At 38.7% G+C, this 26,473-nt stretch overlaps 3 protein-coding genes and 1 long non-coding RNA gene across 15 annotated transcripts; 2 read left to right on the top strand and 2 right to left on the bottom strand.

The window, feature by feature from the left end:
* Positions 1-44: 44 nt before the first annotated feature.
* Positions 45-4,064, top strand: LOC306990847 (uncharacterized protein). Its single transcript, XM_079598145.1, has 3 exons — positions 45-295; positions 663-860; positions 946-4,064. The coding sequence occupies exons 2-3, from the start codon at positions 674-676 to the stop codon at positions 1,812-1,814; spliced, it is 1,056 nt and encodes a 351-aa protein (XP_079454271.1). The 5' UTR covers positions 45-295; positions 663-673; the 3' UTR covers positions 1,815-4,064.
* Positions 3,698-12,509, bottom strand: rusf1 (RUS family member 1; the record flags this gene model as incomplete). 12 transcript variants are annotated; one of them, XM_079597251.1, is made up of 16 exons in its annotated part: positions 3,698-4,161; positions 4,282-4,347; positions 4,433-4,573; positions 4,714-4,778; positions 4,900-4,957; positions 5,063-5,247; positions 5,334-5,404; positions 5,568-5,669; positions 7,163-7,268; positions 7,366-7,398; positions 7,474-7,519; positions 7,593-7,707; positions 9,174-9,251; positions 9,344-9,499; positions 9,778-9,864; positions 12,384-12,509. In XM_079597251.1, the coding sequence occupies 15 exons, from the start codon at positions 9,778-9,780 to the stop codon at positions 4,076-4,078; spliced, it is 1,311 nt and encodes a 436-aa protein (XP_079453377.1). In that variant the 3' UTR covers positions 3,698-4,075. The 12 variants fall into 12 exon arrangements, 8 of the variants coding, with proteins under 8 accessions (XP_079453377.1, XP_079453376.1, XP_079453380.1 ...); XR_013795870.1 differs by lacking the exon at positions 12,384-12,509 and having other exon boundaries at positions 4,676-4,778; positions 9,778-9,830; XR_013795871.1 differs by lacking the exon at positions 12,384-12,509 and having other exon boundaries at positions 4,676-4,778; positions 9,344-9,521; positions 9,773-9,780.
* On the top strand, positions 12,344-14,783 carry LOC306990921. Its single transcript, XR_013795977.1, has 3 exons — positions 12,344-12,999; positions 13,691-13,890; positions 14,229-14,783. It is a non-coding gene; the product is annotated as an uncharacterized lncRNA (long non-coding RNA).
* Positions 14,766-26,355, bottom strand: prr14 (proline rich 14). Its single transcript, XM_079597132.1, has 8 exons — positions 26,190-26,355; positions 23,510-23,650; positions 22,535-22,578; positions 19,549-22,176; positions 17,718-17,853; positions 17,527-17,636; positions 17,323-17,391; positions 14,766-16,170 (listed from the first exon to the last, which is right to left on the bottom strand). The coding sequence occupies exons 2-8, from the start codon at positions 23,510-23,512 to the stop codon at positions 15,846-15,848; spliced, it is 3,315 nt and encodes a 1,104-aa protein (XP_079453258.1). The 5' UTR covers positions 23,513-23,650; positions 26,190-26,355; the 3' UTR covers positions 14,766-15,845.
* Between the last annotated feature and the right edge of the window lie 118 nt (positions 26,356-26,473).

Genomic DNA, 26,473 nt, shown 5'->3' with positions numbered 1-26,473 from the left:
CGTTAAGTTAACGGGTATATCAAATATTTGGCAACACACACAGGAAACAGTCCGCGCGCGCTTGTAGTAAAGGAAGTAGTATGCTGCCACCAACCAGCGTTTTCACAACACGGACACTAGAAACGTCATTGTTATCACAGTCAGTCTCTACGCTGTAGAAATAAAGAAAAACGACATAGTGTGAAGATATAAATATCATGAAAGACCTCTTGTTTTCGGACGTTAATTCACGATTAAGCTCGCTGACAGTCTGAAGCTTCAGTTATAGTCTGTCATTGCTCTTGAGAACAGAAAGGTAACGTTGTGTTATTGTGTCATTTTAATTTTGATGTATTAATTATATACAAATGTTATACTAATTATGTACCAAATTTGTATGTAACATAGTTGCCATTCCATTATATTAACTTAATTGTTATGGTTTAGAGGCAGACCTGTAAACAAACTTGATTCATTAAAAAGGGATAGTTCACCCAAACATGAAAATAATTTAATAATGTTGGTCACCAAACAGTTTTGTACAATCATGGACAAAAAAACCAGGGACACTTGTCAGCATATCTTCTTTTATGTTCCACAAAAGACATTCATACATGTTTGGAATGACATGAGGGTGGGTTTTTGGGAGAACGATCCCTTTAGCTTGTTTTCTCTCTGAGCAGGTCCTGACAAAATGTCACAGATGGATCTCCTCGCCACACATGTAGCTGAGCTCCTCACTGCTGCTGTACAGGAGGTGTTGCAGCTCATGGGTCAGGCTATGTTAGAGTATCAGAGGGAGTCTGCCAGAACACGCCTGGAGAATCAGAACCTCCAGCAGAAGTTAAAAGAACTCCAGGAGAGGATGGCTGGGGCTTCAGGTGAGGTTATGAAGAGCTTATCGTTGCTGAATTAACTTATTTACATTCATATAAAAATCCTCATTCAATCTCTTTTATGTTTTAGATAAAGTCCTGAAAGTCTCTTTTCACAGAGATGAGCCTCATTTAGGGGAGGATCATGTGCAGGAAGATCTCGTTCATCGTGGAGATTCAGTAGTGAGTGAGGAGATTCTGAGTTACAATCCTGTTCATATAAAGCTAGTTTTAGGTGATATTACTGTAGACAACCAACATAATTTTCTACAAGGGACCTGTGACTATTCTTTGACGAATCAAAGACCCCTCTCCAGGGTTAAGAGTAGCCCTCTGAGAAGAATCCCCAACCCTTCATCTGGCAGCAGAGAGACTCCAGCAACCAGCAACACTGAGACCCCATTGGGCTCAAACAAAATCAAGGTGGAATCTAAATCAGAGCTTCCGGAATGTTCTGTCACGGAGGAGACAGACAATGCGACAACACAAGCTCCTGTTGTTCCCATGCATGATGCTCCTCTAGCAAATGAACACAACCAGCAGCCTGTCTCCACCTTTCCCGACAGCATTGTCCACTATAACCAACCTTGTAAATTACTAAATTCTTCTTCTAAACACATTCTTAGGTCACGGGTAGAGAATACGGTCCACACAGGGGATGTTCACAGTGCCCCCTGCATGAGTGAGAGCAGGGAGATTCTGCACAGCTGCCACGTGTGCGGTAAGACGTTCGCGACGCCCTCCAGCCTCGGAGCTCACTTTGTATGCCATTCAAATGAGAGACCGTTTGTTTGCAAGTGCTGTAAGTTCAGGTTCAGTCGTTTAGCTGATCTGAAAAAGCATGAGCGCATTCATACAGGAGAAAGGCCATTTAACTGTTCTCTCTGTGGACGGCGATTCAACCGAACAGAGAATCTCAAAAGACACTTGAGGAAGGTTCATTATGGAGCAGCGCTGTGAGCTTTACAATCACAGCATGTACATTTGCTGGCTGCAGTGTGATAAGGGCATTTATACAGTTGTGGTCAGAATTATTTGCACCCCTGGTAAATATAATCAAAGATTGCTGTAAAAAATAAATCTGCATTGTTTATCCTTTTGATATTTTGGAAAAAGGATATGCACAATTTTCACAAAAATACAACCTTTCATTGAAGAAAAATATTTGAAAGTGGGGGGTAAATCACATTATGAAATAAATGCTTTTCTCCAAAACATGTTGGCCATAATTATTGGTACACTTTTATTAAATACTTTTAGTCTTCTCCTATAATGCCTGATGAGTTTGGAGACAAGAGATCAGAGACCATTCCTCCATACACAATCTCTCCAGATCCTTCAGATTCACAAGTTGGGGAATGTTGGTGATAGTTGTCCTGATGGAAGATCCAACCACGACCCATTATAAGCATTCTAGCAGAGGCTGTCTGGATTATATTTTGTATCTGTTGGTATTTGTTAGAATCCATGATGCCATGTATCTGAACAAGATGTCCAGGACCTACAGCAGACAAATAGGCCCAAAACATTAAAGATCCAGCAGTATTTAACCGTAGGCATGGGGTACTTTTTATCCCTGTTAGCACCAAACACATCTATTGTGTTTGCTGCCAAAAACCTCTCTTTTTTTTTAGACCATTGCAGTTCCAGTCGTATCTGAGAACTGAATATGCTGGAGTTTGTTTTTGGATGAGCGAGGAGTATTTTTCTTGAAACCCTCACAAACAACTGTGGTGCTTTTTGATTTTTTTTCTTTTTTTCGGCTTCCTGACGCCAAGACTCAAGTATTCTCCATCTGTGATCCTTTGAGTCTTTGACCACTCAAACTTTCCTCCTCACCGTGCATTAAGACAATATAGACACACGCCCTCTTGGCAGATCCTGGCAGATTCGTAACATCTTTAGTTGATTGGAACTTCTTAATTATTGCCCTGATGGTCAAAATGGGGATTTTCAATGCGTTAGCTATTTTCTTACAGCCACTTTCTATTTTGTGATGCTCAACAATCTTTTGATGCACATCAGAACTATATTCTTTGGTTTTACTCATTGTGATGGATGATTAAGGGAATTTGGCCTTTGTGTTTCCTCATATTTAAAAGTCATGGCTGGACAATTTCATGTTCCTAGTCACCCTGGTGTGCTAAAAAAAGGTAAATATGAATGGGAATATACTTTAGAGATATTTTACTCATTAAAATTCTAGGGGTGCCAATAATTGTGGCCAACGTGTTTTGGAGAAAAACATTTATTTCATTATGTGATTGATTTCCCCCCTGCTTTAAATTATTTTACTTCATTAATATGGTGCATTGCCAACTGTTTGCATCAGACTGATTTGAAATAAATCCCAAATCATTATCAGTGGCTAAATATGATACATTTATAATGATAAAAAACAACAAGGGACAATAGATATGTGGTAAAACTCAAAACGTTTAAAGTGCGGAACACTGGATTCTTGTTCTTGAATTTTTTTAATATTTGAAAGAAGTGTCTTATTCTCACCAAGTATTTATTTGATCAAAACAAAGTAAAAACTATTATTGTGCAAATATTATTACAATTCTGATTGTAATAATTATTAAAATAATTATGTTCTATTTGAATATATTTAAAAATGTGATTTATTCCTGTAATGGTAAAGCTGAATTTTCAGCATCATTACTCCAGTCTTCAGTGTCACATGATCCTTAAGAGAGGATGATAATATGATGATTTGCTGCTCAATAAACATGTATTATTGTCTTCAATGTTGAAAACTAAATTTTTGTGGACTGTGATAAATGTTTTCAGGATTCTTTGATGAACAGAAAAAAAACAGCATTTATTTGAAATAGAAGTCTTTACTGTCATATTTGAACAGTTTAATGCATCTTTGATGAATAAAAGTATTACTTTCAAAGAAAAACAAAAAAACAGAAGTGTAAACTTGTAGGGTTTTTTTTCTTTACAATAACAGTTAGAAATTTCTTACGTGGTTTTGTTTTCCCCCAATGGGTTGGTGAGGCCTCGTTGTTGACCATTAAGGAATACATGATCGCTGCTGCAACCCTGTTGTTCTCATTGTTTTTATTTTTACAGTATGATATCTAAGACACTGATATAATCTTTCTTTTCTGCAGCTGAGCTCTGGCAAGTAATTAAACACTAACAGATGTTTCAAAGTGAATTTCAGTGGAAATAAAAAACATCACCCATTTCTTTTATAACAATTTGCTTCAGTTTCTCTTTTTCCTCCATTCCACACGCCACTCGTTCCAGTCCAATAGTGTCCGGTCTGTCCGCCACTTCGCTTGATCCAGTTCTGACAGAGAGAAGCAGAACAGACGATTACGAATTTCAAAAGACATTTCCCATAACGTTGTGTGTCTGAATGCAAATAAAACGTTTCTTTTTTTTTGTTACAACATGCATTACTCTTTACCTTTTAGAAATGTGTAGAAAATGTGATCAATCATCTTATGACTCTGCGATACTAACTCCCATGGGTCTGGAAAATAAAACCCAGTGTCAGAAAAGAGGGTACCATCAGCAAGCGCTATTCAGAAACAGATCATGATTGAACAAGTGCTCACCCTTAGTGTCCGTGAGCTGTTTGAGTCCCTCACCCAGAGAGGAATCATTGTGCAGCACATTACGGAGACACAAGGCCTGACATGCTGCCATTATTTCATCATGCACAGACGCATCACTTCCCAGACAAACACAGACGCTAGCTGGCAAGAAAAACACATCCCATTAATCTGTCATTGTTTTGCCTGAGTAACAGTTAAGCATAAATTGACTAATATAATTTTAGACCATGTTATTATGTCTACCTCTACTTGTATAGCAGAATTGGGGAGTTTTTTTGTACCATTTTTGATTCCAATGAGATACGGTTTGCTGTTGTTCTTCAACGCCAGCTGCAGTTCTCCTGGACTTTAAGTCATAAAGACATAATTTACAACCACTAGTGTTTTCACAACAATAAAATATATATTCTTTATTTTACAATTCAGTGAATGAATATAAAACTGGGTTTAAAAGCAGATTAACGCACTCTTGAACAATGTCTCCAAGCCTCACACCCATCTTGATGGGAACTGTCCTTCCAAGTGCTGCAAAAAGAGAGAGCATTTTGTTGATTCATTTTGTAATGATTGACCCAAATCAGTTTAATCCTTAAATGGACAAGAAAAGGTGATTAGGTTTTAAGGCCATACACAAGAACACAGGCTCCCTCTGATTGGCCTCCACTGGACTGAGCACTTGACCATTCAGCAGGAACCGATGGAGGACTATGGACAAGCGAGCCTCGTTAAGGGTTTCCATAACAACCGAACGAACAGCTTTGTAATTGGCAAACAGGTGGAGAACAGTGAACAGGAAGAACAGGATGAATGTCAACCTGCATGAAAGAGCGCAAATCAGTACAGTATCTGGCACACACACACTTCATTTACAGCGTGGCTTACATATCAGGGTATTACTCACAATGGGTTATCTGTTACAAGTGGGATGAGCACCAGGCTCAATAGCAGTCCTGCCAGGTTCACCAGGGTTTCCTTATCAGGAAAGAAAGGCAGAGAAATGATACACTGATACATGACACCACTGACACACATAATGACATCAATTGCCCACACTAAGAGGGAAATTTGCTGGGAAAATCAAGAAAAAGATTTTAGCAAAAAGTTATTTAGCAAATGAGAGAAATTGAGTAATAACCTGACTCCCATCTTTAGCAGAGATATCAGCCATGTTGTTTCTGCGAGCTTGATGGACAGTTAATGCAGCTCTTGTTGCTCCACCAGCAACTCCCACAATGGACTGGAATAACACGAATAGAAGAATAACCCTAGATATTCATTATCAAACGATGATTTAAGCACAGTCATGTTAAAGGAACACTAACTCTAGGGGTTGGAAAATGAGCCTATTTCCGTGTAAAGGTACAATACGCAAGATTTTCTGCCGCTACAGGGAGCTACATTCCAAACAACAACAATGGCGTAGCTTGATGATGATGTGAGGGAGTGTGGAATGATGGGAACTGTCGTTTTCAACCACCGTGGATGTATATCAGTCAGACGGGAATCGAAAAATCATGTTCATGGATGAGGTAAAGTTCTATTTTTATAAATGTTGCGTTTAATGACATGCTTTTATTTCATTAAAATTAATTAACTGCAATAAAAGTAAGGTTTAATACTAAATTGGTTATCATGTTACTGTATTTGTCGAATTCATTGTTGTGATAACTCAGTTTTACGTGTTCTAAACAATTGTTGTAAAAGTACATTCGAACATACCCACATCATTTGCCAAAAGACTGATTAACCTTTATGTATAACACATGCTGTATTTATTTACATGGCCATAAACGCCAGACGTGATAAACAATGTCAATAAACTAAACACAAACCTAAAGCAATAATACTTTCCTTACATAAACAACTATTACCGAATGCTATATTTGGAATATATCAAATGGACCCGTACGTTTATGGGACTTGTCTTTGTCGACAGAAGCAACTGCAATCGGTAAAGAATAATTGTGTTCCATAACGACTGCACGAAACAAGCTAACGTTTTTGCATTTGTTGTTACCGTATTTGTCCAGGACTCCACGCAGTACGAGCGGAAACCGAGGGAAACGCGGATATGACCCATTGACTGGCGATACCCAGCTCACCACTGCTCACACGCCCCGTTTCCTCGGTTAAAATCGCGATTTTCTCACAATTTAAAAATAGTTGGAAACATTTGGGATATTGTAAGTAATCAACTTAACAAAATATCTAACACTGGCCTTGTGATTTTGGGATATTTTAATGCAAAAATCTTACATATTGTACCTTTAAACAAATGAGTTTTTACCATTTTTGAATCCATTCAGCCGATCTCCGGTTCTGGCAGTCGGACCTTTAGCATAGCTTATCGAATCGGATTAGACCATTAGCATTTTTCAAAAAAAAAAAATAAAAATGTTTTGATATTTTTCCTATTTAAACCTTGACTCTTCTGTAGTTACATCGTGTTCTAAGACCGACGTAAAATTAAAAGTTGTGAGTTTCTAGGCCTATATGGCAAGGAACTATACTCTCATTCCTGCGTAATAATCAAGAAAAATGCTAATGGTCTAATCCGATTCAATAATCTATGCTAAAAGTTTGACTGCCAGAACCGGAGATCGGCTGAATGGATTCAAAAATGTTAAAAACTCATTTGTTTACCTCTAGGGGAGATGAAAAATGAGTCTATTTCCAAAAGAACTGGAGTGTTCCTTCAACATTTAGAGTAAGACGCTGTTAATATTTTACCTTAAATATTCCAGCAATGCAGACGATTAGAATAAAAAAAGGAGGGAAATGAGGGGCTGCAATCTCCATGAACATTGCCACGTCATTAAGAATGTCAGCGAAGAGCCTGAAGAGACATTTATGATGTTGAAAACGTTTAAAAAAAGTATTACAATAAAATGGTTATTCAAACTAAAACTTTAAAAGTCCCTAGTAAATTGTACCTCCATTTTTTGGCTTCAGAATCTAACTTGTTCCTGAAACACAGGGTAACAATTAAATACTATAAACCAAAACATTTTCACAATATGAAATGTCTGGCAAAATATTACCCTTTGAGCCAGGCAAAAAGTATTCTTCCCAGCATCCCTGTTCCATCTGAACAATGAGAGAGAAAATGGTCAGAAAAGTAAGCATTTGAGAAATAAACATCAGTACTTCATGTACATACCCCTAAGCAGCCATGTTATTGTAGCGGCTGCAACCGTTGCTTCTTGATTTCCAACCCCAACGCCCCTCAGTGATGCCTGAGTAGCAAGTGTACCAGACAGAGAGCTGGAAAATGCCTTGGAAAACAAAAGACAGTACTATGATGCTAGTGTGTGTGAATATATTTTATATAAACATTTATGTCAAGTGGCATCATTAGAGTAGCATGCTGTGAGACGGCTACATCAAGGTAAATGTTGCAATCCTTTAAATCAGGGGTCACCAAACTCGGTCCTGGAGGGCCGCTGTCCTGCAGAGTTTAGAGCTGGTTGGAGCTAAACTATGCAGGACAGCGGCCCTCCAGGACAGAGTTTGGTGACCCCTGATTTAAATGTTATTTTAAATGGAATCTAAACTGGTTAAATTTTAAAATAAAAGCATTATTTGAAAGTAGAAATATGGATATGTATTATTTGCGTCCAAATGTGCAATAAATACAATTTCTGAGGGATTTTTTATGTGCATGCCAATGTTAAAGTCCCCCTGTAATCAATAATTGTATCCCTTGAAACTGATCTTTGTTCACCAAAAATACACATTTAAAAAGTTTTTTTTTCTTCCTGAGAATGTTTTTTAGTCATGCCTTCAAGTAGCTTGAATGTAACTCTACACCCTTGCTTCATTTAGTATATGTGGATCTATGAATATGCAAATTGGCCCCGCCTCCACTCACTTATAGCAGCTCAGAATATCTGATCCACTTGGTTGACTAGTAAATGCTGCACAATGGCAAGTGGAAATACAGGTTTCATTCAGCGATATATGTTTGAACCAGAAACTGATTCAGAAGAAGCAGAAGAGTGAATTATACAGTCTTGTCTGTATACTTCAATGTATCAGAATGGTAATGTGTTTTATGTATTGCTCTCTACAACGTTGAACACATAATGGTAATTAATATGCTTTAGCCTTTTGCTTGACTACGTTATCAAACAGCTAATAATGTGTTGCTAATTTTACACAAACCATGTTCCCGTTCACCATCTCAGAGTCAGACCGCTGCCTTCAAAACATCAGCATCCTTACAAACGCTTTGAACAACTCAGAACGTCAGTGGAGAAAGGAGTATACTTCATCATAACATCATAATAAACATCATATTGGTAATTAATTCGCTACATTTGGTCAATATACCTTATTGTTCATATCAACAGAAAAATATGCCTGTATAACCTGGCTTCTCTTGAGACTTCACTGCTCCGCAGCAGTTAATGATAAGCAAAAATCACCCCCCTCGTGAGTCGTGACAGGATTGGTTACAAGGTAGTTTGTGACATAAGAAACACTGACGATTTTAAACCACATCTTTTTTTCACTGCAATTTTAAGGATAAAATACTCAGCAGTGGTGTTAACTTAAGACTTTGCACATGGTTTGTCTTAAAGCATATTAAAACACCACATAGACATATAAACAACATTAAATACTTGATTTTCACCACAGGGACTCTTTAAGGATTGACACTGAACAATGATTGTATGATTAGATGTTTGTCTAATGGGGAAAAAAAGACATACGAGTGTCAGATCCATGTGACATGTACCTGCACAGTGTCCCAGAGTTGATACTGTAAGTAATCCTCACTGACACTCTCAGGATATCCCTGTGGCAGGAAAACACTCTAGGAGAGGATAGATCAGTTAGTGACGACTCAAGAGTTTTTTTTATATAGGTTCTGAAAGACTTTCATGCTTTTCTGAACGAGTCACGCACTTTAAACACGCCAGAGATTGAATTTCCCGCAAGTCTGCCGTCCATTTCTTCCTTCTGTCTCTTCATCCTCCTATCCTTCAACAGGTATTTCCAAGACTCCTGTGAGCCATAACGCTCTGTCGCAATCACTCCTTCACAGTCCTCCATCTCTGCCATCTGCACATCAGTTAGCACGAGTCTATTTAGAAACAATCGAGCTACTAAGTGAAATAAAAAAAACAAAAGGCTTTTACTTTGAATTTTCACTCAGCTGTAACCACAGTCTCGCACATTGCAGCTCATGCACATCATTTAACAAGTTATATGGTTGAATACAATGGTGCTTTCTATGTGTTGGCACGCAGAGCAGTTTAAAATGCTAAGGACTAAAATTACAATTACAAGAATGTTCTCCTTGCGATTCAGTTGTAATTTCTTAGAATCGCCCACCTCACCATGTATCGTTCTTCCGTGTTTGGAGTTTATCGCCACGTCACGAGCATGCCGCGGTTTCTGATTGGCTCGTGGAATCTTACGTAGGCCTAGGCGCAAGAAAGACCAAAAAGAGAGAAGATTTTCTCCCAATGACTGCCTGTAAATGCTGTAGTAGTTTTGTTCACTTAATTTCCAAATTTGTGTGGTTATGTCATCATACACAATATATTTTATTTTATTTGTATATTAAAATGTATTGTTCTGTGTAAATGTGTGCAGCTGTAGATTGCATTTTTTTCATTTTCATTTCTCTTTCTTTAACAAGGGAAACAAGAGGGAGAAAATAAGCAGCATTTGTTTTTAAGCTGTCTGACCTCAGCTGTGTGTGTGTGTGTGTGTGTGTGTGTGTGTGTGTGTGTGTGTGTGTGTGTGTGTGTGTGTGTGTGTGTGTGTGTGTGTGTGTGTGTGTGTGTGTGTGTGTGTGTGTGTGTGTGTGTGTGTGTGTGTGTGTGTGTGTGTGTGTGTGTGTGTGTGTGTGTGTGTGTGTGTGTGTGTGTGTGTGTGTGTGTGTGTGTGTGTGTGTGTGTGTGTGTGTGTGTGTGTGTGTGTGTGTGTGTGTGTGTGTGTGTGTGTGTGTGTGTGTGTGTGTGTGTGTGTGTGTGTGTGTGTGTGTGTGTGTGTGTGTGTGTGTGTGTGTGTGTGTGTGTGTGTGTGCGTGTGCGACCATTACAGGTCAGGCCAGCATTGACATATACTTGCACTTAAAAAATAGTGTGTGCTAGAGACCATTACAGGTCAGGCCAGCATTGACATATACTTGCACTTAAAAAATAGTGTGTGCTAGAGACCATTACAGGTCAGGCCAGCATTGACATATACTTGCACTTAAAAAATAGTGTGTGCTAGAGACCATTACAGGTCAGGCCAGCATTGACATATACTTGCACTTAAAAAATAGTGTGTGCTAGAGACCATTACAGGTCAGGCCAGCATTGACATATACTTGCACTTAAAAAATAGTGTGTGCTAGAGACCATTACAGGTCAGGCCAGCATTGACATATACTTGCACTTAAAAAATAGTGTGTGCTAGAGACCATTACAGGTCAGGCCAGCATTGACCTATACTTGCACTGAAAAATAGTGTGTGCTAGAGACCATTACAGGTCAGGCCAGCATTGACATATACTTGCACTTAAAAAATAGTGTGTGCTAGAGACCATTACAGGTCAGGCCAGCATTGACCTATACTTGCACTTAAAAAATAGTGTGTGCTAGAGACCATTACAGGTCAGGCCAGCATTGACATATACTTGCACTTAAAAAATAGTGTGTGCTAGAGACCATTACAGGTCAGGCCAGCATTGACATATACTTGCACTTAAAAAATAGTGTGTGCTAGAGACCATTACAGGTCAGGCCAGCATTGACATATACTTGCACTTAAAAAATAGTGTGTGCTAGAGACCATTACAGGTCAGGCCAGCGTTGACATATACTTGCACTGAAAAATATTGTGTGCTAGAGACCATTACAGGTCAGGCCAGCATTGACATATACTTGCACTGAAAAATATTGAAGCATCAGATAATCTGTTTTGGATATTTCAAATTAAGTGCCAATTTTACTATTTATTACTGCAAACAGTTTTCAAACAGTGGTTCACCAGTAAACCTCTAAGTGGACCCCAAGATGGGGTTGGATATGTTTTATTATTTTAATTCCCTCAACCAGGATTCTACTGAACACCCAGGATATGTGACTTGACATGTAAATTAATAAAATCTTACAATTCCATTGAGCATTTTTGAATATACATTACTGTTCAAAAGTTTTAAATCTGTAAGATTTTTTTATGTTTTTAAAAGAAGTCTCTTATGCTCAGCAAGGCCGCATTTGTTTGATCCAAAATACAGCAAAAACATTAATATTTTGGATATTATTACAATTTATTTTTTCTATTTGAATATATTTTAAAATGTAATTTATTCTTGTGATGCAAAGCTGAATTTTCAGCATCATTACTCCAGTCTTCAGTGTCACATGATCCTTCAGAAATCATTCTAACATCATGAAATAGCAGCCTTGGTGAGCATAAGAGACTTCTTTTAAAAACATTCAAAAATATAAATTTTTTGAACGTTAGTGTACATGTTTCTAGATATGCCAAGCTCTATGTTTTATCAGGTAAAAATATTTGTACACAAGTCTTTAAGTAAATCACAAACAGCTGGAAAAGTCATAGGATCATTGAATGGACAATAGAGTCAGTAAGGTTGAGAAAGGCTTTTTCTAGATTCTATAGGGAGAAAAAACCTAAAGTAAGATTAGTATCTTCATATTTGAATAATGTCTTCATATACATACATGGAATGGGTTGATGCATCGAGTGATATACCTGCATGTCTTGAACATGGCATCTGAAATATGCAGACTTAAAATCTAACTCTCAGGACCTGTCTATTAAAAAACAACATGCCTGATGTTTTTGCAAAAGGAAGAAGTTTAGAAACATTACTTTATCTGTCAAAGAATGACCATGAAACATGACAGGCTGTATATCATTCAGCTGTCCATTTATACAATTAGGAGATATGAAGTAATACATGGAAGTTGACTCAGCTTACATGTCAGGAACTTGAATCTTGTGAGGCTGTGTAAAAAGAAAGAGAAAGAAACGGTGAGAGAGAGAATGAGTAACAGTGTGTCATGAAGTCAGAGCTTCTCTGTTACAAAGTCTGCAGGAGCTACTCATGATTCACAGGGGAAACAAGGTGTGGTAAACAGACCGATAAACGTAAGACTTTAAGAATGTGAGGGGAAGTAGTATTTCAAGCTGTGTGGGAGTGAATAAGACAAAGTGGGAGGGTACATTGAAAAAAAAAAAGGAGGTGTGGTGTTTTATTCTGTTGTACTAGGTTCAAAGCGTATCTCTCACACTCTGCCTGCCTCAGACGTCTGAACTGGAGCTAAAGAAGCTGCTAAATATTTCACACGTATAACTGAAAATAAGAGGAAGTTTGGATGGGAAGTCATCTGGAATCAAGTTGTGACAACGACATGTGACAGTTTTGTCACAGGACTCTAGAACTTCTTCAGAAACTGAAAGAATAATTAGAAAAGCATTAGTCACAGACATATTTTTTCAAAGCACCGGAGTTGGTTATTAAATACCTTCGGATCCCTGGTCGACCTGAGGAATCTTAGACCCTTCTTCCCTCAAGATCAAGCCTAGGCAAGTCTGTAAGTACTGGGAGCTTTAGTTTCAGGAACTGTTTCATGCTTTTCATTTGCTGCTTTCTTCAAAGATTAAAATTTTTCTGGATGCAGATTTTACATTGCTAAGATTTTAGATTCATGGCCATTCAGTCCATGCATTTGGTCATTCAGAAACGTTGAGAGTGTTAAAGAAATGGCATCAAAATATTAAACAACAGTGATTGCCAAATAATGCTTGTTAGGCTCCACATAGCAGTGATATCTGTCATCACTATCTTACAATACTATCATACAATGCCAGTTTCTGTCATACGACTATCTCTGTCCATACCTGTTTTTCAAGCCAAAGGACAACAATAAGAGATATTAAACACGTAAATGCTTTGATAGGATGTTGAAAAATCCCTGTTAAATTCTTCTAATATACATTTATTCTTCCTCTCACTCTGGTTATCTGACTTTTATAAATAGGCATCTGGATATATATATACTTTTTAAATCGTCCTTTATTAAAAACTGAAAGCAAAAAGAACCAGTTCATCTTGTTTTAAATCACTGCTCGTCTCATGAATTCCCATGTAAGCTTTTAACAGAACTTTTGCACTACACTGTGTATATTAGAGGATACTACAAAATCATCGAAATACAGTAATGTGCCATTACTTCCATGCTGACTTCCCTACATTTATACTTTGTAATTCCTTACTCCAAACAGAGATGAGTGCGAACGAACTAGAAGAAGTGAAGGTTGAAACTTTACTTAAAAAGCCTGAGCCGAAAGCTGACCCGCACAACGTCACCAATCATGGTCTACGCGACATCTGGAAGGACAGAGACCACCGGAAATTAGCCATATGCAGTATCATATGTGGCATTTCCTGCTTTGGAATTATGTCCCTTATGTACTCTGTCAAGGTAATAAATAATACAGTATTATTGAAATGTCATTGATGTACCGTTGTTGCACTAACATTGTACTAAGCATCACTAATCTCTATGCAAAATGTAACTTATAACTACATTTAGTAACCCACCCATTTCTTAAGTAATTTCTTAAGACAATCCTATTTCATTAAGTTTCTGTAAAAAAAACGCTTGGTTGAAATCTGTTGCCAAAGGCATAGATACTGTTGGCAAAGTGGAGCCAAAAACAAAAACCATGACACTTGAGAACTGTAGTCAGTGATGAAATATAACCCAAGAATCTGAAAAATACCTGGAAATCTGACACCTTCTTTCTTACATTTTTCTAGGCTCGAGAGACAAGAAAAAGAAATGAAGATGGTCAGAAATACTCCAAAAAAGCTTGTAGATGGGGAACTGTGTCCATTGTGGCCTGGGTGGTTTTAATTCTCATCTTTCCATTACTGATTGTATTTCTGTCCTTTATTGTAACCTTCATAGACTGACACCGCAGAAGCTTTTCTACAGATACATGAACTGTAAAGAGTGTAGAAACAGAGTTTTATAGTTCACATTGGACTGTGCATCTAGACAGTCCAAAAATTTTACCTGATAACAAGAAACTGGTCATTATTTACATTTATTGTGGGTTTAGAATGGTGCTTGCCATTAGTCTGGATCAAAAGTCCAAAACTTGCTACCTGGTATTTAAAACCGAATTCAACAGATCAACCTTTGCTAAACATTTTAAATATGTATGCTTTTAGTATTAAACCAATGCAATTTTTGAATGCGGTTCAGAAACTTTCAGGAATTTGTTACATGCAGCAGATGGAGCCCCCCCCACACACACACACACTCACACTATCCTGACCAAAACTACTTTTACATTTCAACAAGCTGTTTTTATTTAGGGTCTTAATGAAAATTTGAAATTAAACACTCACAAGACTCACAGAGAGCATGGCAGTCAAATGTTGAGATGGTTACAACTTTCTGTTCTTGTAAATAAGTCATTTCAATATGTTGTGCTTTTGATGTTTTGTACATTGCATGTCTTACAGGATTTGTAATAAAATGTGTAACAGTCAAAATACACCTGTTCTATACGAAACAACTTGGGGGAGGGGGAGGGGCTGGCACTAATATACAAAACACAGCTCAATTGTATTCTGTTAGAAATACAGAACCCAGACATCTATACATATCAAACAATTTTACACACAAACCATTCAACATGTTAAAACACCATAAGCAGTATTATAAGTAACTACATCAAAGAGGAACAAAAGAGTAAATTAAAGTGAATGGACCATATTCAGAGTACCTGAGTAAAAGCACAGAATGCATTGAACCCTTTAAATCCTTTATGCTTCTATGAGAAGCAAAAAGCATAATTTAAAACTGAACAATGCAAACTTTTGTCCTGCTGGTAACTCACTCTATTCAATGCTGCCGCTACAACTTTATAAAAGCCTTTGTGATGTCTCCTTTATAACAAAACACACACAGGCCATACTGAGAGTGTATTAATAAGGCATTCAACTGAACCAATGAAGTTTAAATGTTTTAAATGGGGAAGATACGGAGAGAGGATTTTTTTTATGAGTAATCTGGCGACTCTTACTTTAAAACACTTTTTTGATACAGAGATGTGCCAAACAGGAATTATTATATATATATATACCACAGATTAATGTAAACAAGTGCTCTTCCTTTGAACATTTACAAAAGGACAAAACAAAGCACAGTAACTCCTTTAAGGGTGTTTCTTGTTTATCAGACCAATTTACAAAATACCTAGCAAAATATATAAAGAATGTGATGTATTTGTAAGATCTATACAGTACACTAGTGATCAAAAACAGATTTTACCTTTGCGAATCTATTTGTTGCTTTAATGAATTTACAGTAAATTTCTAAACGCAAAGCTCATTGTTTGGTACAGATCAAACAAGACCTCTGCTTCAGCCCGCTATCTGCTGAAGTGCCATCCAGGTGTCCAGCTCCTCAAGCTTAGAGCAAAGGAGTGACTCCAGTTCCTGCAAGGTGAGGCCATCCTCCACTTTGGAAGAGCCCCCGACACCTCGTCTGGTTCTAGAGATCCCAGAGTTCCCTCCTGTCTTCCTCTGGGCTGCACCCCCCGCCATTACACCCACCAGAGGCTTCTTGGGCTTCCTGGTAACACCCAGTTCAGGGAACTCGAAAAAGCGCTTCACCTTTTTTTGTCCCACGACAGCCTGAGAGCCATCTCGCCGGTTAAGAGGCACCTCAAATATGGTTTCCAAACGTCTGAAAAAGTTTGCAATAGTAGCTTCATTGACCAGATGTTAAAAGGGAAAGAATAAAATCTCAAAGTGTAACTGCAAGCTGTCTTTGACAGCTGAACTCCTTCAATTTAAAATATTTACTTGAAATAACCACTGAGGTTATTCAATTCAATTTAACAACACATTCACATGTTCTTGGTTATCTGATGTTGATTAATGGTCAAATTACTTGCAGGTAAATAAAAAATAAAAAATTGAGGGATATTGGTGAAAACCTGCAAAATCAGCAGTGTATCAAATACTTGTTCTCCCCACTGTAAGAGAACATATCTAGTTTTCATGGTTTTGAAATGGACTCTTGCAATACACACTGTAATTGACCGTTCGCAAAGACCCGCCCCCTTTAATAGTTACTCTCGCTATGCCCGACAAGCTACACCGCTCTCATGCCACACCATGTTCTGACGAGCAGAGACGAAACTGACAACACGATGACAGTACAGGACAGACCAGGTTACTTTTCGGTTACTTTTGATATTAAACAAAGTCTCACCTTTCAAAATTTGGTAATTTTTTTAAAGAAATTGAAACAATAAATACCATTTTGTGGCACCTTAATGTGTCTGTCAGATCGCTGTAGAGCCTCAGTTAATGCTGCTTGTGAACCGATCATCTCTTCCTTCTAGTTCATTTATAGCATCAAATAAACATCATGAATGAACATAAGAAGGAATGTTGTTTTAACCGCGGAAAGGTGTCAGTACACTCTGTTTTTCAAGTTCAAATTATCCCATGTTAATCTACTAACTCTCCTGACCACTTTGTCCGACAAAATTGCGGATGGCGAAGTATGATTGGTCAGATCACCTGTCAATCAAGCTCCCTGCGAAGGGTCAATTGCACTGCTGTCCTAGTGTTAATGTTCTTAATGTTGCAGCCAAAGAGTTCTGTGCAATTATTGATAAATACAGGTGGTATTTGGATGGTCTGATTTGATCAGATGTGGTGCCTGGTCAGAAAACTTTGAGAACCTATTATTAAGTCGATAAATGGGTTATTAAGCTCAATTCTGGGTACCGTACCCAGAAAATAAAACACATTTGGAAAATGTGTAAGTCGCTTTGGATAAAAGCGTCTGCTAAATGACTAAAGGTAAAAAATTTAAATGTCTTACCCATCAGGAGGTTTGCTGAAGTTTTTGTTGGTATAGATTTCCTCCAAGCTAAAATCCTTCTTCTTTATTCTGTAAAACACAAAAAGAAATGCATCTTTGCTGTGATGAGGTAAATGTAAACACACATTAGCTTCAGCAAGGAAGAAAGAGAAAAGATAAATATGACCAAGTCCATGACCTTCTCGAATCTCTATGCATACACACCTGATGACCTTAGGAAGGCCCATAGGAGTGAGATTATTCTGGGGCTTTGGAATCTTTTTACGGATACGAATAGAGGACACCTTTCCTCCTTGACCATCCTTTATGTCTGTCTGTTCACACAGAAAGTGAAGAAAGGATTAAGAATAATGATACATTTTTAAACCACAAACCAAAGTTAAGAGAAAACTCACCTTGATTTCAGAATCTGATAATGCTTTCTCCTCTGAGATGGCTGCAGAGAGTTTAAGGTCAAAGTTGGATCTCTCTTCTTCATTTATTGCCTCCTCACACTCCATCTGAAGCACTCCATGGTCTCCCTCCAAAGAACTTTGAGGGAAGAAAAAGTTGGATTTTCACTACTGATATGCATTCTTTTAAAGGTCTTGCTTCTTAAGGGGAAAATGTCTGAGATCATCAATAATGGTGCTCCGATCAGGTTTTTGGGGCCGATCACTGGAAGCAATACTGGCCGATACCGATCATTGATCATGGGGTCTTATTTGAAGCCTTCTTTTTACCATGCAGCATTATTTATAGAACACTACTACATTACTAAATTCAGCAATGATGCATTAAATTGATCAAAAGTGACAGTAATCACTTTTAGATTGTTAAATATATATTTTGTACTTTTACTTTATACTTTTTTTTAACCTTTTATATCAGAGCAATACATTACATTTTATAATATATTAAAATAGAAAACAGTTATTTTAATAATATTTCACAATTGTACCTTTCTTATTGTATTTTTGATAAATAAATGAAGCCTTGGTGAGCATGAAAGACTTCTTTCAAAAACCAAGAAACATTGATTTTAAACTTTTGAACGGAATTGTAAATATTTTTAAAAGAGAGGCTTATACAAAAATAGGCTTTTGAAGAAAAAGAACCTAAAATGTTTAATGCCAGATTGATGTATAACCCAGGGATTTGTTAATTATTCATATTTATTGTCATTTCATTAGATGTATTTTATTCACCAATTTATTATATCATCTAAATATGCAATATTCTGTTTTTTTATTAACAATTATTTACATTTTCGGACATTTTAATTTGTTGGACGCTGATAATATACGTTTTTCTAGTGCAGTGTTACCATGTCTCTTTAAGATCGCTAAATTCGAGGCTTCTGGTCGTACCTAGGATAACTAAGTCCACTAAAGGAGGGAGGGAGTTTTCACATCTAGCTCCTAAACTCTGGAATAGCCTTCCTGATATTGTCCGAGGCTCAGACTCGCTCTCCCAGTTTAAAACTAGATTAAAGACGCATCTCTTTAGCCAAGCATTCACATAATGCATCTCATACCTTTTATACTACAGTTAAATCAGATCAAATGCATTCATATTATGAACAGCAGCTACGCTAATTATTTTCCATCTGCCTTTTTTGTTGTTATCTCGGGGCGCCTGTCCCGAGATAACTCAATTAGAGTTCGTCGGCTCCAGTTATGTATCCAGCCTCTCATGGAGACTTCAGATGCCCCAACGCCTGTGAAGAGACGACTCGACGCCTGTGAAGAGACGACCCAACGCCGGCGATATGTTATGCCCTAAATTTATACATGATTAACTAACTGTATTTTTGTATGTACATTTCTGAAATGCATTTTCTGTAAAGCTGCTTTGAAACGATATGTATTGTGAAAAGCGCTATACAAATAAATTTGAATTGAATTGAATGTCTGCTTATTTTACTGTGGTTTTTGGGAGGCTAATTTTCCCTTATAGTTTCCCAAATGGTGTACTTTTCTAGAAAAGTACAGAACAGAGTGGAGTATATATACGTATTCCTCTCAAAGCAGGCACGTGTCTTTTTGCGACGTCAGCATGAGATCGACAAATTGAGAGATCACTGATTAAGTCATAAGAAGCAATTATCGGCCAATAGCACTTTGAATATGATCGGAGCACCACAAATCATCAACATGCTACATTATATAATAATGTACATGCATAATATTGGGTAATAAAAAGCGAGTATACTCGGATAGGGTGGATGGGAATCTGATAAATTACCTGCAGAGTGATGACACAGAGGCAGAAGGTGTCTCAGGGCTGGGAGTGACAACAGAGGAGAGGCCGGTTAAAGCATGACAGGAAGTGTGGGTGGTAAAGGGGGAACTGAAGGAGGGCGATGATGATGATGCAACAAAACTGGAGGCAGCTGAAATGCTGCCAGTGCTGGCATCACTAGCATGACTACGCCCTTGGCTTGAGCTTTTACACAAGAACGCTAAAGGACTGGACAAAAAACACGAGGCAAGGGCTGTGAGAGAGATGGAAGGAGAATAAGGGGAAGAGGGGCACAAAGGGCCACCCCGACTAGCAGGGTACACCTCTTTACGAAGACACAAAGGGGCAATTTCTCGCTCAATCTCCACACTGCAGACAGTGTGTCGGCGAGTGCGCTTGGACGGAGAGTGATAGTGGATGGGAAGTAGAGTGGGTGAGCTCTTTCTGCTGGGTGAGGTAGTGCTGTTGTCATGCGTGTGGGACCGGGGTAAATGACAGTCACTGGATACTAGGGACGGGATTTCAGGGCAGGAGTAGCTGCGCAGGAGGCGGTTGGAGCCGCTACCTGACAACGACACTTCTGGAACGGCTTCTGCTTCCTCCTTGCCTCCTTTTCTTTTTGCAACGGAAACATCTTTTCTTCTTGGTCGGTTTACAATCTTCATGGGTGTGCTTGGTTTTCTTTCTAAATGCACTGGATCTGTTGAATCCGGTGACAAACGTTCCTTTATTTCTTCTCTTGATGCAAGACCAGAAGGAGATGTCACCTGCTCCTCAGACACCGTAATAGACTGTTGGCGGTGCACTAGTGTTATTTTTGAAGGTTTATTCGGTCCTGCTGGATCAACCACTGAAGTCACCATGTAGTCCTCAAACTTATGCTTGGGTGGACGAAGGTTTCTCTTCTGCAAAGCATCACCTGAACCTTTAAGATGCCGTCTTGTTTTTCGAGCTTCAATGGTCTGCTCAGGCTCTTGTGGCTGTGTAGGGTGCAGAAATCCTGGAGATTCTGATTGACCATTCATGATATTTATTACACAGCTGTGCACACTCTTGTTAATTGAGACATTTTGTGTGCAGTTTTGAGAGGATGTTGCATCAGTGGCATCACCTTCATTGCTAGGGGTCAGTAATGTCCTACGTTTTAAATTTTTTCTCAACCGACTTCTCGTCGCCTTGTCCTGTCCCATTTCTTCTGAGGTCTCTACTGAATTTCGCATCTCAACATCTGCTGGATTACTACTACAGATGGGTACATCGGAGTCTAGGTGCGTGTGCGTCTCAGAAACCCCTTTCTTCTTTTTCCTAACCTGAATAAAGGTTTCATCCACCTGGTTTATTTCCAGAGTGATGCCATTGTCTTTGAACTTTTTATTCCTCACACGTCTTCCCTCTTTAGCGTTCGGCACGTCACATTTCCTCCTTGCCTGCAAGTCTTTCTTTGTCCGAGGAGCTTCTCTGCTTCTCTTTGCCCTCACTTCCCCGACAGTAGTGCTCATTGGAGGGTCTGATACTTTAGCTGAGTGGTGTGTCCGCTCCATAATGTTTCCAGACTGTGATTCCTTTATCCCCACATCCAAAGGCTTTGATCCTGTCACAAAAGTGGCCAATTCACTGGAGGTGGGCTCAGCCGTCCATGACAGATGTATCTTTCTAGGGCTTTTCCTGGTGGCCACCTGTGTATAGGATTCTTTGTTGCCAAACGATCCACCTGTGCTTGTGTCTTTTTCTATCAAGTCAAAATTAGAGGAAGTGCTAAAAAAGGAGGCTTCAGGATTAGGCTTGTTTAAGCTAATTTTGTTTGTGCTGCTGTTTGACTCTGGGTTCAACAAGATTGATCCCTCTTCTAAAAAGCAGGACTTACGACTAGGTCCACAGGCTGTGTCACTGCTAGGGGTCTGACTCTTACCTGACAGCCGATGCAGAACAACAATGGCATCCGCTTGAACATTTGCTTGACTAGACACATGCATGGCACTTGCAGAATTCAAAGGTTTGTCGGTGGACAGATTTGGTCTAGTCCTGAAGAAAGGACTCCATGCTTTACAAGGACTGGCAACATGAGTCACATCCTGAAGGACGGCTTGTTGTGACTGGCTTGAAGGACAGACTATCTGATTTTCTTCATTTGGTGCAACCTCATTGTGCATTTGAATATGATTTAATACTGGTTTGTGGTTGTTACTTGCTGAAATTGTACAAAAATTCAGTCTCTGCGCAACTCTGTGGCGTTTTGGAGCAGTGTGGCACTGCAGTTTTTCAGAAGAAGGCCTTTTTGGAAACAATCCATTTTTACATTTATCATCATCTGTCTCGCCCTCCTCTGTCCGGGTTGAATTTTCACCATTTGACTCCGTTATTAATGGTTCATGCTGTTCAGGATGTACGATTGAGGACAGAGAGTCACTGGGCTTAAAAAGCCGAACAGGGCTCATGACGATCTCAGTGAAGCTAGCCATCTTGGATTTGAATGACTGTAGAAGCGGACCTATCTCCCATCGTTTTATTGGTGAAGGGCTCTCTGGGGAATTCCTCTCCATTGGTTTCCGGTCATGGCTTTGCTCCTTTGCAGGGCAGCCATCTCCTAACTGTGAGATCACACAGGGTGATACCGGTTTGTGGCTTTCATCTCTAAAATAAAGAGACAAAAGACATATTTAAAACATGTTTGCTGGCTAAAGGCCATTGCACACTGAGTCCGAAATTTTCGTATGCGTTTTTTCGTATTCGTGATTCGGTGGCTCTGAATTGTCAAAGCACCATTCAAACTGCTTGTTACGGATGCGAAAAACGCATAAAATCGAACCCGTTTTGATTTTTTTTATGACGGACGAAAGTTTCGGAGGCAGTGTGCAAGCGTGATTGACATAACGTGAGGTCGTATTTATTTTTTAACGTGCGAAAATTTCGGATGCGAATTTCGGACTCAGTGTGCAATGGCCTTAAGGGTTACAGATCCGTATTGTCCTTCTGACCCAGTAACACTCACTCTGTATATTGCTCCTCCATCTCAGCTTCAACTCCGTTGCTTGTCTAAAAACAAAAAAAAAATAAAAGTAGGTTAAAATAAAAAAGACAAAGAAATTAAGAATAAAACACACTGTAAAGCTACTGTCTTACAGTAACCGATCAATCACATGACATGCAGAGCGTCACTGGAGCGGAGTTGCTGCTATAGGAAATGTAGTTATTCACCAAGAATTTAACTGTTAAACATTTTTCTTCAAATAAAGTTGGAAGAAAAACAAAAGCATACATCTCTGAGTTCATGGTTGATCAGTATGGGGGAAATGAACGTGAGTTTTGCTTCCGACACCATGAGAATGTTGCACACAATATGAACAAAAACAACACCCAATACCATCTGACAATAAACTGACTTTAATTAAATGTGAATTTAGATTACTAAACTTACATTGCTCATATCTGGGTTTACTTATGCGTAATTTTAAACTAATTTAGTTGCTACAGGTTCTTAGACATAGACAACATAAATGACAAGCAGATAACCATGTAGAGAACAAGCAAAACTGAAGAACCAGTGCGTCGACAGTGGCAGAACTAAATGGCTCATTAGTGCAAAACCTAAACAATGACCCTTTTGGCTTCACACCTCACTATCTACACTTTTCTTCCATTTTGTTTTGTTTTTCTCTGAATGGCTCACAAAGGTGTGCCACTGTCAGTTCCATTGTGTCGGTCTTCCCTCCTTGACACCATAGTGACTCTTACAACAGTAACAAAGCATGAGTATGATGAGTAATGCCTCGGGTCGGATGGTTTTGTAAACTGTATGCTGTGAGCAACCTATTCTTGACTAGATCTCTATTACTTCTATCAGCTTGTGTGAACTCATTAAGTTGTGACTTATGTTTGGAAGTCATCAGGAAGAAGCTACCAGCTAATTACATTGCAATGAAAAAGGAGAAATGTGAAGGTTGAAGGATGACAAACATGACGTTACCATGCTGTTTTCGTCTCTCGCATGGGGATGAGCTCAAGTGTTGAGGTTGTGATGACTGAGCCTCATCTTTGAGTCTCTTTTCCGGTCCCGTGGTGCAGTCCACTTTTTCTGTTTGCCAACCTTATTCCCAAATCATCACAACTGTGGAACAAGCATGTCACTGGTTGGTTAGCTAGTTTCACTCCTATTTTAGTTTACACTGATGCTTTTACCAAGTTATTATTAAGCACTCATTCAATACATAAACACAATTTATGGTCATTAGAATTCGCTAAGGATGAACAAAAGGATACAAAAAAATTATGAATATATAGTATAACATTTTCAAACCTTTTCAAAGTCAGCATGAAAAGGAAGTTGCAAAAGTCTGTTACTCTCTATTGCAACATATACGTGAAACAGCTTCTCAAACAAGAAAAAATGTATTGCTGTGATGTCATGTGAGTGACAGGTTGCCCAGCCCTCATGCCAGTAAACACATCATCAGAGAAAAGATGTCATAGCAATTTTGATTACAGATTAAAAAAATTCTTAATTTATGAAAGTCATACAGATTTGGAACAATATGAGGGTGGGTAATTATAACACACTTTTAAACTATTTCTTTAAGTACACACTGTGTGTGGTGTACACATGTATCTTTCATTGTAATCCGTAAAGCTTAAACAAATCACAATAAGATCAAAACTTTTGCAAACAACGCATAATTATGGTAACTAGGGTTATTATAGTTAACCAAAATGCTAACTGAAAAAAAAAAAAAAAAAAACTTGTTGCCAGGGTCACATTTCTCATTTGCATCACAGTAATGTGTAAAAGAACAAAAACACAACACGCGCGTAACAACAATACAATAAAAAGAAGAGCTATAGGGCTTGGGCGTCGTGACGTCATACTTGGCGTGGCGGCCATGTTGATGGCCTCGCGAATGTAAACATAACGTTACAGCAAGTGGAACGAGTAGAAGAAGCAGAGATGGAAGAAAGAAAAAAGATGTTAAAATCCCAAAAAGTATGCGGAATTTACCGTGATACACTAAATAAGGAAGCCAGGGACCGGTATGTGGACAAAATCGGTACTATTAACGGTTTGGATCCATATGAAATTGGAAAAAAAGAGTGGAGCACCGACAACGACTTGCTGCCGCCGGTTTGCATAACCGATATCTTCGGCTAAAATAGTTTGTTTTGTGAGCGCCTACACCTCAGAACAGTTCCGAAGCTACAAATGATTGGAGTCGCATGTAACTTACAGTTCACCAATGGGTGGGTTCAGGAGCTGCAGATCATAAAGCCGGCAAAACAGTGGGAACACAGTAACGTTAATCCGGACAAAGGTAAGCTGTGCTTCACCTAACTGCTAATGTTAGTTTAGTAACAACCGTTCACACATGTAGCTGCTACTTTTAACTATGTGTTTCAAAAGTATAAACACGTAACGTTATTTGAGCTTTTTTCCCGCTGTCTTCCCGTTTTAGTATTTTCCTGTAAAATATCCCGTATTTTAATAACGTTACAGTTTTGTAGTACATTTTTTTTTTGTCCGCAGAGGGATAGCAACAGAAAGATGAGTGTTAAAATTTGTACAAAACAAACTAGGTAGCCGAAGATATCGGTTATGCAAACCGGCGGCAGCAAGTCGTTGTCGGTGCTCCACTCTTTTTTTCCAATTTCATATGGATCCAAACCGTTAATAGTACCGATTTTGTCCACATACCGGTCCCTGGCTTCCTTATTTAGTGTATCACGGTAAATTCCGCATACTTTTTGGGATTTTAACATCTTTTTTCTTTCTTCCATCTCTGCTTCTTCTACTCGTTCCACTTGCTGTAACGTTATGTTTACATTCGCGAGGCCATCAACATGGCCGCCACGCCAAGTATGACGTCACGACGCCCAAGCCCTATTGGCATCCACTTAAAAATTAAAGATATAATGAAGATAAAAGCAGAAACTCCTTAGTTAGTTATCGCATACTGATGATGTGTACGGTGAGAATATATTGTCTGTATTTGATTAAACAGTTCTGTTGTCGGGTAAACGTGTTTACTAATGCTTGCGCGACATTTTCATAAAAATTAAATACATAATTGCAAACTAACGTTACACATCATAATGGGGAGCTTATTATGAGTCTCTGCTGCGTTCGCCGTTCGGTACAATTTGGTCCCCCAATATTTGTTCGGAGACACAGTTTGTATGGATTTAGAAATATTATTTGACACAACTATAAAATGTTCTCATTGTGTAACGTTAGCCTAATATTCTGTGCGGCTAAACGACTCGACATTCAGCACTAGCAGCTATTGCAACGTTGCCGAGAAAAGATAAAATAACAGCAGTTTCATAATCATATCGGAGACATTCACTTCAGCAGAATACTATACAATAACCGCAGTCAAACTGATTCCCACATAAAAATCTCAAAACACAAAAGATTCAACTATATTAATTCCTCATTGGTTACGGTCATGAGTTATGTTGCTCAGCAGCGGCTTTATTAGACATGTTAGTTTTCAGACACTGGTGTGTTTTTTTATGTACGTCGTCGACGTATATTGCGGCTAACTGAGCTATGCTGCTATCTAACGTTACGCATAAACCAATCACACACAGTGCATTAAAATAGTATTTTACCAGCTCGTACTTTAAAATCAAATGTAAATAAACTGCACACTAACCTAAAATCGTTTGAGGACAAACGTCCTGTGAAAACATCTCCTTTAGGCGTTGTTTCTAAAACACCGATGTGTGTGTGACATTTCCACGCCGGACGGCGCCCGAGTTTCACCGCTGCGCTTCACGGTTCAGACCTATCATTCGCTGCGAGCGTGTTCCCGGTCAGTCGATGAGCCAATCAGAATCTTGCATAGTAAAACATGTCCCGCCCCTCGGCTAGACGCTAAAATCTTGGCCAATTAAAAATGTGTAGCATTAACGTACTGGCCAATTAGGTTTCAGGAGG

Source organism: Phoxinus phoxinus (genome assembly GCF_949152265.1).
Source record: "Phoxinus phoxinus genome assembly, chromosome: 1".
Taxonomy (NCBI): domain Eukaryota; kingdom Metazoa; phylum Chordata; class Actinopteri; order Cypriniformes; family Leuciscidae; genus Phoxinus; species Phoxinus phoxinus.
The sequence above is the reverse complement of the archived record's forward strand: the minus strand, read 5'-3'. Positions and strand labels throughout refer to the sequence as shown.

What these genes read in the sequence shown, in the direction of transcription:
- LOC306990847 (XM_079598145.1), top strand. Translation starts at nt 674, where the DNA reads ATGTCACAGATGGATCTCCTCGCCACACATGTAGCTGAGCTCCTCACT. An exon ending in GAGGATGGCTGGGGCTTCAG is followed by an intron (nt 861 to 945) that starts GTGAGGTTATGA and finishes TTTATGTTTTAG; the next exon opens with ATAAAGTCCTGAAAGTCTCT.
- prr14 (XM_079597132.1), bottom strand. An exon ending in TATCAGATTCTGAAATCAAG is followed by an intron (nt 17,637 to 17,717) that starts GTGAGTTTTCTC and finishes CTGTGTGAACAG; the next exon opens with ACAGACATAAAGGATGGTCA. An exon ending in TTCAGCAAACCTCCTGATGG is followed by an intron (nt 16,171 to 17,322) that starts GTAAGACATTTA and finishes AAACTTTTTCAG; the next exon opens with ACGTTTGGAAACCATATTTG.